The sequence below is a fragment of the Diabrotica virgifera genome, chromosome 1 (genome assembly GCF_917563875.1).
Source record: "Diabrotica virgifera virgifera chromosome 1, PGI_DIABVI_V3a".
Classification (NCBI taxonomy): Eukaryota; Metazoa; Arthropoda; class Insecta; order Coleoptera; family Chrysomelidae; genus Diabrotica; species Diabrotica virgifera.
The window spans coordinates 63,069,620-63,085,547 of NC_065443.1; the positions used below are offsets into that span (position 1 = coordinate 63,069,620).

General features: G+C 37.0%; 2 protein-coding genes across 4 annotated transcripts in view; both read right to left on the reverse strand.

Annotated features, from left to right (window-relative positions):
• Window positions 1–3,685, reverse strand: part of LOC114329263 (uncharacterized) — a 105,049-nt gene extending 101,364 nt beyond the window's left edge. Inside the window, exon 1 of the mRNA XM_050660013.1 lies at window positions 3,509–3,685. Within this exon, the coding sequence (XP_050515970.1) occupies window positions 3,509–3,670 (162 nt within the window). The 5' untranslated portion in view covers window positions 3,671–3,685. The remainder of the gene's footprint in view (window positions 1–3,508) is intronic.
• Window positions 3,686–15,061: 11,376 nt separating this feature from the next.
• Window positions 15,062–15,928, reverse strand: part of LOC114329267 (lipase 1) — a 128,126-nt gene continuing 127,259 nt past the window's right edge. For all 3 annotated transcript variants that reach the window (XM_050658775.1, XM_050658827.1, XM_050658708.1), the window contains one exon: window positions 15,062–15,332. In XM_050658775.1, the coding sequence (XP_050514732.1) occupies window positions 15,081–15,332 (252 nt within the window). In that variant the 3' untranslated portion in view covers window positions 15,062–15,080. The remainder of the gene's footprint in view (window positions 15,333–15,928) is intronic.

Below are 15,928 nucleotides of genomic sequence, written 5' to 3' on the forward strand. Positions count from 1 at the left end.
CGCTGTACGAATCTACAATAGAAAGCTGCGAGTGTATGAAATTAAACCGAAAGAAGGATACGTGATCATCCGGATGGAGAAGATGCAGCTGGTCTGCTGTTATATTTCTCCGAACATAACAGTGGGTGAATATGAGAGGAAGATGGACGAGATCATGCAGGAAGTGGGGAACACAGGAGGAGAATGCGTAGTGCTGGGAGACTTTAATGCAAAAGCAGCGGAGTGGGGATCTCCTATCACCGACACTCGCGGCAGGATACTGACCGACAGGGTGGGTACTCTGGATCTAGTAGTACTGAACACAGGTCTGGCGCCTACGTTTGTTAGGAGAGGTACAGGTACGTACATCGACGTAACTATGGCGACACAAGGAATAGCGGCGAAAGCAAGAGGCTGGAAGGTTTTACCAGACTACAGCGGAACGGAGCATCAGTACATCGGATTCTCGATAGTCGGGGCGGGAACTACTAACGCAGTCCGCGCGTCTGGTACGTCGGGAGGCGGATGCGGTGATGGAAATGACTGGAAAGTATACGAGGAGCTGATCAAATGGAGAGTTAGCATGCTGCAGGGTCAATCACCGACAGTCGAGAACCTGGAGAGGGTAATTAAAGAAGCGATGGAGGGAAGCAGGAGGGGTCGCCGAGATGTAAACAAGATGCCCTACTGGTGGAACGCGGACATCGAGACACAAAGAAATGAATGTATAGTCATGAGAAAAAGGCTAACGAGAGCAAGGGGCAGAGCAGGAGTCGATCCTGATGTCATCGAGGAGATCGAGGAGGAGTACCGCCTACGGAAGAGGGAACTCTACAGGAAAATTCGTGCAGAAAAAAGAAGGCACTGGAGAGAACTGTGTGAAAAATTGGATGAGGACGTCTGGGGTCAAGGATACAGGATCGCCATGAAAAAGTTCCATGCGTACCCCTCGTACGAAATGCCTATGGATAAGAAGCTCGAGGTAACACGAGAGCTCTTTCCCGCGGGCAGGTGGCATGGTGTACGGAGAGACGAGGAAGCTGAGCGGGCTGTACCCTTTACCATGGATGAACTTGTCGAGGCATTGGGCGCACTCAAGACGCGCAGGTCCCCCGGTTTGGATCAGATATCACCTGAGGCGGTGAGGTGTCTAGGACGGGAGGAGCCCGCGTTGCTTCTGGAGCACATGAATGCACTGCTGGAAGCACAGACCTTTCCTGAGCTTTCGAGGACATCGAAGTTGGTACTGCTTCGCAAAGCTGGGGAAAAGTATCGACCCATCTGCCTTCTTCCGTGCGTCGGTAAGCTGTATGAAAGAATGCTGCGGGGACGTATCGATGGCATGATTGAGAGGTCGGGAGGCTTGTCCCCGAGGCAGTTTGGTTTCTGTAAAGGGAGAAGCACGATTGATGCAATCGTGAGTGTATTCGACGCATTGCGCAATAGAGGGGATGAACACCGTTGGGCGGCCCTGTTGTTGTTCGATGTTAGGAATGCATTCAATACGCTGCAGTGGACGAGGTAATGAAGGCAATGGAGGAGAGAGAGTGTCCTGGATACCTGATGAACGTGGTGGCGGAATATCTGTCTGAAAGAAGAATTATGGTGGAGAAAGGCACGATCGTGGATGTGACGGCAGGTGTTCCCCAGGGATCTGTCTTGGGCCCGACGCTATGGAATCTAGCATATGACGGGATTCTGAACTGTGAATATGGAGAGGGTACGTCTCCCTTCGCATTTGCAGACGATCTCGCTGTGCTGGTAGTGGCGCGGGACGAGCCAGATCTTAAATACCGGGTACGGAAAGCAGGCGGCGTCGTGAAGAAATGGGTGACACAGCATGGACTGAAACTCGCGGCAGAGAAGACCGAGGCCATCAATCTGAAGGGGAAAGGGAACAGGCAAAGTGTGGAGCTACAATGTGCAGGAGCGTATCTAACACCCAAGAAACACGTAAAGTACCTAGGAGTGACGTTGCACCAGAATGAAAAATGGGGGGAGCACGTGCAGGTGGTGACCCGGAAGGCTGCAAACAGTGCGGCTGCGTTGGGGAGGGTGATGCCCAACATTGGAGAACCCAAATCCGAAAGGAGGAGTGCCTTGCACGGTGTTGTGCAGTCGATCGTCCTCTATGCAGCCCCAGTCTGGAGTGAGGCGGTAGGGATACGGGCCTACAGGGGGCTCATTACACGAGTGGACAGAACAAGTATGCTGCGAGTGGCATGCGCCTACAGGACTGTGTCTGCCGCAGCCTTGTGGGCCATCACTGGATGTGTTCCGCTGCATGTGTTGGTAGTAGAAAGAAAAGAACTGTATGAGAGAAGAGACCTTGAGCTTACTATGGCCGAGAGAAGACAGGAAAGAGAAAGGTCAATTGAAAGATGGCAGCAAGAATGGAACAACATGGAGCATGTGGCACAGTGGACAAAGATGTTGCTTCCTAACTTAAAAGATTGGATGGACTGTGGTCACAGGCGACTGGACTATTTCCTGACGCAGGTGCTCACAGGACACGGGTGTTTTAGAGCCTACCTCTCTAGGTTTGGAAAGGCTGACACTGACGAATGTCTATACTGCAGGCACCCGGACACTGTTACACATACCATGCTAGAGTGCAACAGATGGATATTAGAAAGAAATAGAATGGAAAGAGAGACAGGTGTGAATTTTTTGACAGTGCGAGACATGATTGAGAGAATGATTGAAAATAAAACTGGTTGGACTAGCATACACAACTATATCCGTGTAGTGATCAAGAAGAAAGAAGAGGAGGAAAAACAGCTCTACCAACGATAGGGGTGAGAGGGAAATATATGGCGAGTAGAAGGCAGAGGGAATAAGTTTTGACAAGAGGCGAATAAGTGAGATATATTGTATGAGACAGACTCTGGGAAAGAAGCTCTAATTAAAAAAAATAAAGCCCAATCTTGGGACCAAAAAAAGGGGGAACGGGGAAAATGAAGGGCCTCCTTGCTTACAGTCTGTGGATAAATGAAGGTAAAGTGCTTCGGAAGCGATGTCGACCTTGCAGCGGCCATTCCGTTTTCGGAGCGCTGGATGACAGAGGAGGGTCTGGTTTAGCAGGTAGGCATTCGGCGTAGCCTCGGCGACGAGAGAGCGTTTTAAAGCACCTCGGGAACTATCGCTGGTACTACGAAGAATGAATCCTGCACTAAGGTCAGTCAGGCGGCGTTCTGGACTGAGGTGTCTTTTGAAGATTCCAGACACCCCCTCTTTAAAGACGAAAAAAAAATGGGTGAGACACGTGTGGTCAAAATAGCAAGAGATAAATAATCACCAATCGGTAGAAGAAGTATCGGCCGACCGCGCAAAAGATGGAGTGAAAACCTTCCATAGAGGTATCAATTCGCCAATGAACAAGCAGAATTGCTTATAAAGAGGAAGAAGAAGTAGAATAAGACATACGCATTAAAATTTAGTATATTTAAATATAATTTAAAGATTTTTTTTAATGCAATATTACACAAGAAAAAATGCAGATATATATTTTGAACTGGACTCTACTTACAATATCAAGTCCTAGATCAGGATATGGTTCGAAGACGGCATCACTGACATTAAAAAATTTCCTATAATTTATTATAAAATTTTCAACAGCATCAAGGATAGGGCTTCTACAAAAAACATTGGATATAGCCAAAAATAAAATTACTACCTTTAATTTAAACATTTCAACTAAAATATCCGGAAACCAACAATAATTGATATTATTGGTATTTGAAAAATATATTATTAAAAAGTGACAAATGTAAAAAAATACTTATGAAAATCAATGATCTTAAAAAATTAGATAAACAATTTAAAATTCAAAAACCAAGGTAAACACAACAAAAGATAAAATTGAAAGATAGTACTCATAAAACAGTTTTGTAACAATCGTTTTTAAACCAATAATATTTGCTTATCATAACAATATGCCCAATACGATACAGGGTCACCAGGTAGTGCTTATAAAACAAAATACAGAGGAAAATCAGCAAGTAAAACGGAATGGATAAGAAAAGAGAAAAGGGATACTAACAAGCCTAAAATAGTTCCTTATGAAAAAAAAAATTATGGTATACAGCCAATGAGAGGAATCTTTTCCTTTATATTTTATAGTTCCTTATATCCATGCTTTTCACAGAAATCAATAGCATAAAAACACAAATCCTAGTAAGAGGTTTCAAGAATGCTGCCATCTCACGAAAGACTTTTCTTACTATTCTGAAACTATTTCTTTGTGATATTTATGTAATTTACTATTCTAATTGGGAAATAAGCCACGATTTTACCTGAAAAATGATTTAATTGACGTTTCGACTTCCACTTCGGACGTCGTTACCAAAACACAAAATATTAATAAATTAAACAAAAATGTTGTTGCTAAGTAAAAAAAAAATTCTTCCAATACAATATCAAAAGATGTTACTCTACATCCTACCAGATTGAAAACAATGGGAACCTTCTCTGGTTACACCTCCGAGGCTTCTAAAATTTGCAAGCCATAACGGATGCTGAGACTAAGGAAGACTAAATTTCCAACGAGAATGGTTCCCTTGTAATCCAATCAGAGTAAACGTGTAAATAAAAAATGAATAACCATTTTCAATTTCGTTGCAACACAAAACTACAGCCGCATCATTATTCTAGTCCAATCAGAGAGTGTATCAAGCATCTCTACCGGTTTCGAAACTACCAACTAGGACAAATCTCGGCGTGCAGTCACGGATTGCAACGAACGAAATGGCAGGGATGCCCTAGCGTGTTCTAACTGCTAGCAAAAACTGAGGTTTCAATCTAATAACACATAAAACAACATCAAAAGATGTTACTCGACATCCTACCAGATTGAAAACAATGGAAACCTTCTCTGGTAACACCTCCGAGTAGATGGAACGTGAATTATAAATTGTAAAATTCCCTCATCTTCCTTAGTCTCAGCATCCGTTATAGCTTGTAAATTGTAGAAGCCTCGAAGGTATTACCAGAGAAGGTTTCCATTGATTTCAATCTGGTAGGATGTAGAGTAACATCTTTTGATGTTGTTTTATGTGCTATTAGATTAAAAACTTGGTTTTTGCTAGCAGTTGCCGCTAAGGCATCCCTGCCATTTCGTTCGTTGCAATCCGTTACTGCACGGCAGGGTTTGTCCTAGTTAAGTCAGACAGAGCAGTATATGTGCGTCCTGATGAGAGACTAATAAGTTTCGAAACCGGTAGAGGTGCTTGCTGCACTCTCTGATTGGACTAGAATAATGATGCGGCTGTAGTTTCGTATTGCAGCGAAATTGAAAATGGTTATTCATTTTTGATAGTTCATCATATTGAAATCAACTCAAGAATATCCATCACAAAAAAATCATATCGTGTATAACGCGCAAGACGGGTTAGCACGTAGATAAATACAAAACAAACACCACAGCACTAATGCTACTCACCTTGCAGTTATATATCTGGACCTCGGAGGTAAACTACACTATGCCGACATGGCGTTGTTTTGTTTTTATTCTTTTAACTCACTCAACTCTCCAAGAACTTTCTAGAGGTATACTACACTTGGTACTAATGACCACTAAAACGAAATTACCAAAAAAATAGGACACTATGTTCAAATAATTTAAGAGGTAAAAAGCGCCATGTAAACTTGGGTGTTTTTACCTCAGAGTTACTAACTGAGTGTTGATCGCAAACAACACTATGTTGGCTTAGTGCACTGAGCACCTAGCGGCAAACGAGTCATAGGTAACTATTCTTCTGAACAGAAATAAATCTCTTTGTTTTCATCTATTCTTTTTCTATAGTTACCTAGTTGTTTTTATAAAAATCATGGTTATTAATACATTGTAATAAACAAGCAACAAACATTGTGTACCTTCTCTTAAAAATTGGTGTTTCTATTTCGAATGGTATTATTCTAATTATACATATAGTTTCAAAAGTTATGCATCACTTAAAATTATGCTAAATCTAAAAAAATATACAGGGTGTTTCATTAATAATTGTCCATATAGTAACTGGAGAAACCTTAGCACAAAATACGAAGATTTAACCTAAATCACTTAAATAAAATGTGGTTCCTTACTGAGCTACAGGGTGTTTTATCTAAAAATTTAAAAACTATTTTTGCTCAGCATTTTAAAACTGTTAGACGTATCCTTTTCATACTTGGCAGAAAGTGCGACTACTAGACACCCTACTAAATTATGATAAACAAACGTTTCTAGCTACTACCAGAGGCGTAAGGCAGGGGATGGTTAATGGTTGACCCTTCTCAAATTCTACGCCACTGGAGGAATTACTATTTTAGTGCCATTTTTAGATTCTACAATACTTTCTACGTGCATAATATATTCTTCATTGGTAACGATAAAGTCATTAGTTTTCGAGATATTTGAAGTTAAATATGAAACGGCACAGTTCTTTTAATTAATTTATTAAGTATATGATTCATATGATTAAAATTTAAAACTTATTTGTACCCAGTACTTTAAAACTGTTTGGCGTATCCTTATCATACTTGGCAGAAAGTGTTGGTACTGTACACCCTACTTAATTAAAATAAATAAGCGTTTCTAGCTACTACCAGAGGCGTACGACAGGGGATAGTAGCTGGTTGACCCTTCGCAAATTCTACGCCACTGACCAAATTGCTATTTTAGTGTAATTTTTTGATTTTGCAATACTTTTTATGTAAATAATATACCCTTCATTCGTAACGATAAAATGATTAGTTTTCGAGATATTTGAAATTAAAAATGAAGCGACACAATACACTGATCAAAATAACCGTGTCGTTTCAGTTTTAGCTTCAAATATCTCGAAAACTAGTGACTTTATCGTTACAAATGAAGAGTATATTATTTTTATAGAAAGTATTGGAGAATCTAAAAATTGAACTAAAATAGCAATTTCGCCAGTGGCGTAGAATTTGAAAAGTGTCAACCATTCACTTTCCCCCGTCGTACGCCTCTGGTAATAGCCATAAACGTTTGTTTAACACAATTTAGTAGTTTTTACAGTACCTATACTTCCTGCCAAGTATGAAAAAGATACATCGAATAGTTTTAAAATACTAAGCAAAAATAGTTTTAAAAATTTTAGATAAAACACCCTGTAACTCAGTAAGGAACCACATTTTATTTAAGTGTTTTAGGTTAAATCTTCGTATTTTGTGCTAAGGTTTCTCCAGTTACTATATGGACAATTATTAATGAAACACCCTGTATAAAAGAAACAGAAATAACAATAAGTATTATTAAATATTAGTATTTTGTTGAGCCACAATATGTCAGCAATAAATTGCCAACATTGTTGTTATTTCTGTTTTCTTTCAAGAGTCAATAAATACATATTGGTTCATTAATAATAATGTTCTATTTGTGATAAAATATATAAAATTAAATGGACAACCAAACTATATACCTTGTGTCTGTTACATACATAAAACCTATTTAGTATTACAATGGTATTACCTCATGATAACCATTTTTTATAGTGCGTCTAATATTGGCCAGAGACTGTATACTACGGAAAAAACAGAATCTGTTCAGATTGTTATCAAATGTTAGCGTTTAGTGCAACGTTTTAAAGAATTCTTCAACTTACTTTTATTTTTTATAATACAGCTTCATAATTTTACAACACTATATTTTTCGGCAAACTTTTGTAAATTTAAACCAGACTTTTCACTTTCTCAGCTATTATAATATTTTTATTATGTTTCTTAGCGACAAAGGTTTCTTATTTTACGACATCCTTTCTTCGCCGACACCAACCCTTATGCAGGTTATTTTTAATCTCATTTTAGATAAATACGAAGTTATAAAATAGTATTGGGTATTTCGCAATACTGGGTATTATCAACAAGTACCCATACAAAGATATTTTGGCCGATAGTAACTGGTAAATTTCTATAAAATGGGTTTTAAAAATAATGAGATTATTTGGCAGCGTCCGTATTATATAAATGGCCGTTAGTACAGGTTGCCGATTTTGACAGGTGGCCGTTAACACAGGTTTTAATATAAGTAATAACATTTAACTAAAATAAAAATTAGTTTCATGAGAAGTACCTAGCTATTTTTTTTGAGCTTAAATACTTTAAATTCAATAAATATTTTATAAGTTTAGATCAAACCTATCAGAGGTAAACTGCACTATGACACTGTAAATTACCACCAATTACAGTAATTAGGGCAAATTTTAACGTTTCATTAGTTGGATTGTACAAACTAGTTATATGTTATGATTAAAATACGATCGCATTGTCTTTCAGTGCAAAAGATATATAATTATGGGATATATAAGATTTTTAAAACATTCAGAGTTAAACTGCACTATGTCACTATAAATTACCATTAATTACAGTAATTAGGGCAAATTTTACCGTTTTATTAGTTGGATTGTATAAACTAGTTATATGTTATAATTAAAATATGATTACATTACCTTTCAGAGCGAAAGATACCTAATTATGGGAAATATAAGATTTTTAAAATATTCAAACGGCCTTACTGAAAAGTTGCTTAAAATGACATAGTTTAGTTTACCTCCGAAGTCCAGATATGTAGGCCGTTGTCGTTCTTCAACGGTACTGGCTCCAAACTAACTCACCGGTGGCGGAGTGGATTCAAATAGAACGACTAAATATAACTGGGGGGCCAGCTTCCTTTATTGCCAGCCAGTACAAACGGATACCTATAACTTATTCCCCAAATGAAGCAAAGGAATAATAGCAAGACACAAGTAACCCACACACAACTTTTATTACCTTATGATGTAATACTGACAGCGGTTGCAAGGTTGTTTCATACAAGCAAACTATCTAAGTGAGTAGGTGACATTAAATATCTCAAATAATTAAGAAGACTGATTACAAGTATTTAAGTGACAAATTCATCTAAAGATTATATTTCAAAAACCAATATTCATAGTGACAAAATTATCTTAGAGTCATATAACTATTAAAATCCAATATTCAAAATCCACTATTTAAAATATACATTCCCCCCATATTCTAAACACAACTTAATAAAAAAAATAACACTAAACCTGGTAACAAAGACTGGAAGATGTGCCTTTCTCAACACACACGAACTTCAGGTAACGCGGAGGTAAGCAATGGGCCCATAGCGTACGCAAGCGCAGAATGAAAACACACCGTAGGTAAATATTTAACGAGTTTTAAACATGGTAAAGAGAATCCAATAAAATTCCTGCCTTTGCCCCATTACAACTTTAACTGTGATGTATTTTAAAACTTTAAATGCTGTGTACTTTAAATAAATAGTAGCTATAAAGACAAATTAAAAAAATGAATAACTGAGTATTACACCCTAAATTTATATATTTCTGTTCATGAAAAATAAGTTAATAAAATCGAAAAACAAAAAAAAATAATAGATACTCAGATTATCGTCTTAATAAAGTTTCAATTAAATATATGATCAAATAATACAGTTCATCCTCTTAATACTATCCAAAAAGATAAAGTTCAAACAAAGCAATCTCCTCCACAGATTACCATGATATCTACGACGGATTTTGTAGGGGCTTATAATTCTACCATCAGGTCCAGCAGTCCATCCACTGAAATGCCATGCATCTCAAATGGCCTCCGTGTTGAAAGCATGTGACTTCACAAAAAAACGTCCCGTACTAAAACCCTCAAATAAAAAACAGTCCCATTAAGGTGAAACAGTAGCGATCAACAGGTAGCGAAAACGCGTTCCAAGATTGCGGCTGTATTTTTGAATATTTTTTCGAGATATTTGGCACACATATTCGTAATATAATAAAGAATGGCGGTACAGAGCCCAATTTGAAAAATATATTAATATGTGGAAATTACTCTGTAATTAAATACAATATTAAAAAAACGAGCCTGTACCGCCATTAAGAAGAACAAAAAAATACACGTTCTTCAAATAAACTTTTTTATCCGATGCCTAGATTTTGTGTCATTTTGGAACTACTAATGAAATAAAAATTTTTAGTAGTTCCAAAATGACACAAAATCTAAGCATCGGATAAAAAAGTTTATTTGAAGAAAGTTTATTTTTTTGTTCTTCTTAATGGCGGTACAGGCTCGTTTTTTTAATATTGTATCTAATTACAGAGTAATTTCCACATATTAATATATTTTTCAAATTGGGCTCTATACCGCCATTCTTTATTATATTACGAATAAGTGTGCCAAATATCTCGAAAAAATATTCAAAATTACAGCCGCAATCTTGGAACGCGTTTTTGCTACCTGTTGATCGCTACTGTTTCCTCTTAAGTACCCGCATTATGTACTTTATTTTACAAGATTTAAATATCCCCAAAATAACAAGTAGCAGTTTCGATTAACTATTTTATTTCTCTACTAAAAATTAAAATAAAACTACATTCTTTGAAGAGCACTTCAATAAATAAATGCCTTCATAAAACTATATCTATATACATAGTTTATTATATTTAAATCTCCTATGGCAATATAGCCTAACTTTTCCTAAGTTATCCCACCCCATATCATCATCATCATCCAACCAATTTCACGTCCACTGCTGGACGCAGTGGACATGTCATTACCGGCTGCACACATTGATCAAACACTTGTCTTTTTAAACCTATCGGTATACTGCTCCTAAATATGTCTCTCAGAGTTCCGTAGGCTGCCCAAGCAAGAGTTAATCTTCTTTTTATTTCGCATGTTTGGTTATCTCTGCCAATTCTAATTTCATGGCCCAAGTAAATGTACTTTTCCACTAGTTCTACTTCTTGTTCACGTATAATCAGCTGTCCGCTAGGAATTAGATTAGTCATATATTTAGTTTTAGAAAAGTTCATTTTCAGGCCTATTTTTCAGCAGATAGCATCTAACTAACTTATTTAGCATTTCCTTTACTTCTTCTAGGTCATCAGTTATAAAGACTATGTCATCTGCAAAACGAAGATGATTTAACTTTTCTCCGTCTATTGTGATCCCTTTATTGTCCCAGTTGAGCATCTTAAAGGCATATTCCAGAACAGTTATGATTAGTTTTGGCGAGAGTGTGTAGCCTTGTCTTACGCCGCGTTCTATGCTTATTTGTTTGGTTTTATCATGTAACTTAACACTCATTGTTGCTTCTTTATAAATATTATAGATGAGTGTACTGTAACGATAGTCAATGTGGCATTCATTTAGAGCTTCTGAAATGCTATCCAGCTCTATCGTGTCAAAGGCTTTATGAAAATCCACGAATGCTAGGACAAGGGGCTTATTATATTCTATGACTTTTCAATTAGTAACTTAAATGTCTGCAGATGGTCGTTTGTTCCAAAGTTTGATCGAAAATCCAGCTTGTTCTTTTGGCTGGTAAAAATCTAGCTTATTTTCTACTCTTGATATCACTACTTTTGTAAAGAGTTTGTATAAGTTGTTTAGCAGGCTAATGGGTCTGTAATGTTCTAAGTCTGTCTTATCTCCCTTCTTATGCAAAAGTATTGTTACTGCGTTTTTCCATTTTTCAGGTATCGACTTTTGATGAAGGCAGAAGTTGAAGAGATTTTTCATTGTACCTATAAGAATGTGGCCTCCGTTTTTAATGGCCTATATTACTACTCCATCTTCACCTGGTGCATTTCCATTTTTCATTTTTATCGGTGCTTGATGGATTTCACTAGTGGTTATCTCTGGTAGTATTTCGGAGTCTTTATTTCTTTTATTATCGGTTTATTATTTTCTTTGAAACCGCTTTCCTCAGATTATTTTGATTCAGCCTTTGGTTTCTATATAGTTCCGAATAAAATTCTTCTACAATATTTAGTAAATCTTCTCTGTTTGATGTTATTTCGCCCGTTTTATTTTTTAATTTATGTATTTCGCATTTTCCATTGTTCAATTACTTTCGTATAACTTTCAAACTTTTGTTTTCTTTTATGGTTTTCTGGATGCCTTGAGTTTTAAACTTCCTTAGATCTTTTCTGATTTCCTTTGACACATTCTTGTTGATGTCTGTTAACTCACTTTTTTCAGTGTTTTCGTTTCCTCTAATTTTACTTCGAGTTTTAATCAGATCTCTAGTTTCTGGGCTAATTTTTTTATCTCCCTTCTTTTTTGGGCAGTTTTTTCGTTGACTTACTTCAATGGCTCTAATTACAACCAAAGGAACCGTGTTCCGAATATGTATGTCAAGTACATCTAATTCAACAATTTTATTAATTGCTGAAACCTCATTAACAGGTAAAAGGTAGAACTAGTTGTCTACACTCGAGGGGAATGCCTAAAAACTCTTAGCGAAAATAATATACCGTTACACATGGTGATCTGTCTTTAAAAAGACAAACACAACCAATGGTGACAGTAAAATTCGTGATTCCACAAAAAACTAGGAAAAAAACCTCACGATACTATCCCGACTTTTTAAGTACTTGGTCTTACATTCAGTTTACTCTCAAAACTAATAGCCCGATCAAAGAACAATCTGACCCAAAAAAAATAAAGGAAGGATGAAAATTTGGGAATAGGTAGTTGAAATTGTCTATTATCATATAAAAAAAAGTTTACAATTCTACATCCCCTCCATTGAATACCCCCCTCTCGAAGGTGAAAAATATACATTTAAAATAAGTCCGGAATTGGATAAAATGACTAATTCTAAGCAACTTTTGTTCTATAGAGTTTTTTTCCTAAGTCAATACTTTTTGAGTTATTGATTGGCGCCCAACGTGGAGCGCCAAGTGTAACCCTTACAAAGGTTACTCAGCCCTGTGATGGATGACCGAAGTTATGGTTAACGTAAAATTATCCTGTAGTTATGTTATAACCATCGAATTGGTGTGATGTATCATACTTAACTTAACTATTTGCGTTATTTCTTGACAGTTCTTGAGTTATCTGGTCACTTTATAACGCAACGTTAAACCTCAAGTTATGAGATAACTCTGTAGTTATGCAAGGTTAGGTTCATCTTTTGACTTGTTTTTAGACAGAAATCAAGTGAATTTAGAAGCTAGTAATTTAATAATTAAGAATAGAAGGGTAATACAATCTTAAAAATTATACAAAAATCAAATCGAGCGATATAAGTTGAAATTTTATTTTAAGTACCTACTGAGCTTTCTATCCAGAGTTGCCAGATGATATTTTATAAATCTCCCACTTAGAAACTAAAATTCCCTGAAATTGAAGCTCAAATACCCCAAAGTCCCCAAATTTAAATTGTTGCCGCATTTTAATAAATTATTAGTTAAATGAAGAGAACAGTAAAGCAAAATTCATACTACGATATCAACGAGGGCCATGGAAATAATTCATAGCTCCTATCGTCTAATATACAGTTCTATATACATTCGCACATTTAATTTACCATGACCCCTTAAAATCATCCATAATTTTCCGCCCCCAAAAAATCCCACTACAATTTCTGCTTAGAAAAATTTCAATAGACGCTTTCAAATTAACCCAAAATTTTGGGAAAATACACCAATCTGGCAACCCTGTTTCTATCTACCGTTTGAAAGCAACTTAGAAACACCAACAAACCCAAACAGCTGTTTGCTGTTCGGTCATCGGCGGTAGCCGACGACGGGTATGTTCGGAACAATCTCTCGCGCTCACTCCAACTTGTGCTATTTGTACATAAGGTTCTCTTTGTTACTTCAAAATTTGTTCCTCAAAACTTCTTTCTAATATAACGTTGATGATATAACTATCTCATAACTGCGAGCGATACATCACACCAAATTTTACCTATATAGTTATGGGCACGTTATTCCTGAGAGTTATCTTAACTTTAACTCAAACGTTAAACTTAACTTCCGTCATCCATCACACGACTGATTGGCTAGCTCAGACTGGGGTAGGTCCTGTGTTATGCAAAAATAAATCACTTTTCCAAGGATTTACGGGAGTTTATTTAATAGAATTTAAAAGTAACTTCACACATTCGTTTATTAACCCAGGTAAACTAAATCACATACGCATTATTACCATTTTAAGAGAAAAATAAAAGTTATTAATAAATGAAATTAATTCATTTATTAATTCAACGACACTAACTGTTTAGTAGCACTTTGCTAACGTCTGGCTGCAAGAGGGCTACTTATCTGCGTTGGCTCCGGCGAGGGATCTCCACGGCCGTAACCAGATCTTGGAGAGACTTCGGTTCCACGTAGCCCCTGCTGGTTGGAGGTGTTCAGATGCAGGCCCTTGAAAAGACGCAATCCCTCAACTAATCATCCAAGAAAATATTGAGGGCAAGAGTAGAGTAGGTCGCAAACAAATGTCTTCTTCTTCTTCTTCTTCTTGTAATAGGACTATGTCCTGTTTCTTCTGTTACAGTCTTTGCTGCGATCCAGAGCTCCAACTCTCGTACCATCGTTTTTTGGGTCTTCCTATGGGTCGCTTGGTGTTGGGCTTCTGTGTTTTCGCCCAATGCGCCATACGTTCAGGGTCCATCGGATCTACGTGGTCTCTCCACATGCGTCGTCGCGCTCTTGTCCATCTCACTACGTCTTGAACGCCTAGCTCTCTCAATGTGTCTTCGTTTCGTATTCTATCTCTGAGTGTGATACCTCTTATGGATCTTAGGGTTTTCATCTCTGTTGTTCTCATTATTTGTTTGGTCTTTGTTGTCTCGGCCCTTGTCTCAGCTGCGTATGTCAGTACGGGTCTAACACATGTCTTATAAATGCGGACTTTGCTTTCGGTGCTCATATATTTATTCCGCCAGATTATATCCCTCAGGAAACCAGATAATCTCGCTGCTTTCGTTGCCTGCTGTTTTGATTCTTGCCACAGATGCCTGTCGCTAGATATTTCCACACCTAAGTATCTGCAAACAAATGTCGTGACTGCGAAATATAAAAAACTGGGGAGGCATAAATAACACTGGCGAACTTTTGCATGCCGCAAAAGAAAGACGTCTGACCGTAAGATAATTCGGTGCACGACACCATAAGAAGAAGAGAGCAACATGGGTGTTCCTGTTTGAAAAACGTAGGGTACTTATCTCTATGGCTGATATAGACCGACTAATATGCATACGGAAATGATAAAGTTGCAGGTGACAAGATAAATACACATAAATAAAAATATAAAAATTACAAGATCGTACTAAAACACTTTATTTATTGGTACAATAATGCAGTGAGAAGCATTGTTATGATTGGATACCAAGCACTTTTTCCAAAACTAGTATTTGCCGAATTATCATGTGGCGGCTCAGATGGTATGTACTTATTCTGAGTGGCTATGACATCCTCATTGATGATTGTACCAACATCTTTGGCCCAAATGTAATCAACATGATTAAATCGTTTGTCTTCAATCATCCTTAGCTTTGCTATGTTGGGTAAATGACTGGCCAAGAGCTCAACGTCCTAAAACCACAATAATTTTAGGTTACATTAACAAGACAAGCTACTTTGGTATATATGTGAGTGAGATTATGACTGCTGTCAATTGCTGGAGATATAGAAGTTACTGTAGATAAGACAAGAATAAAATACCGCTAAACGCCTAAAAATTAGTGGCGTACAGATAGTCCAGGGCCATAAGGATTTTCTCAGAACACTTAAAGATCCAGGTAACTGAATACTTTTTTAGTTATTGTAGACCTATAGGAAGAAAACCCACCTGTTTTCTGCCTAGAGTTCGCGTCCGTTTTTATTTATTAACAATTTGTTGCAAAAATCGCGATTTTTTAGATCGTTTGCACCCTATTCAAAAGCTAAACAATTGACATAAAATTACAAAATTTAATTTTTTAGAAAATTAAAAAACCTTCAAAATACCGATTTTTGAAATTTAAAAAGTTAATTTGTTGCTTCGCAAATTGCAAAATAAATGAAAATCGATATTTGTTAATAACTTTTAGTAAATTTAACTTAGAATTTTAGGGTTTCACCCAAAGCTGGTACATAATTTTGGTACTTAACAAACTCTCAAAATTTGAGACCGATCCATTAATTAGTTT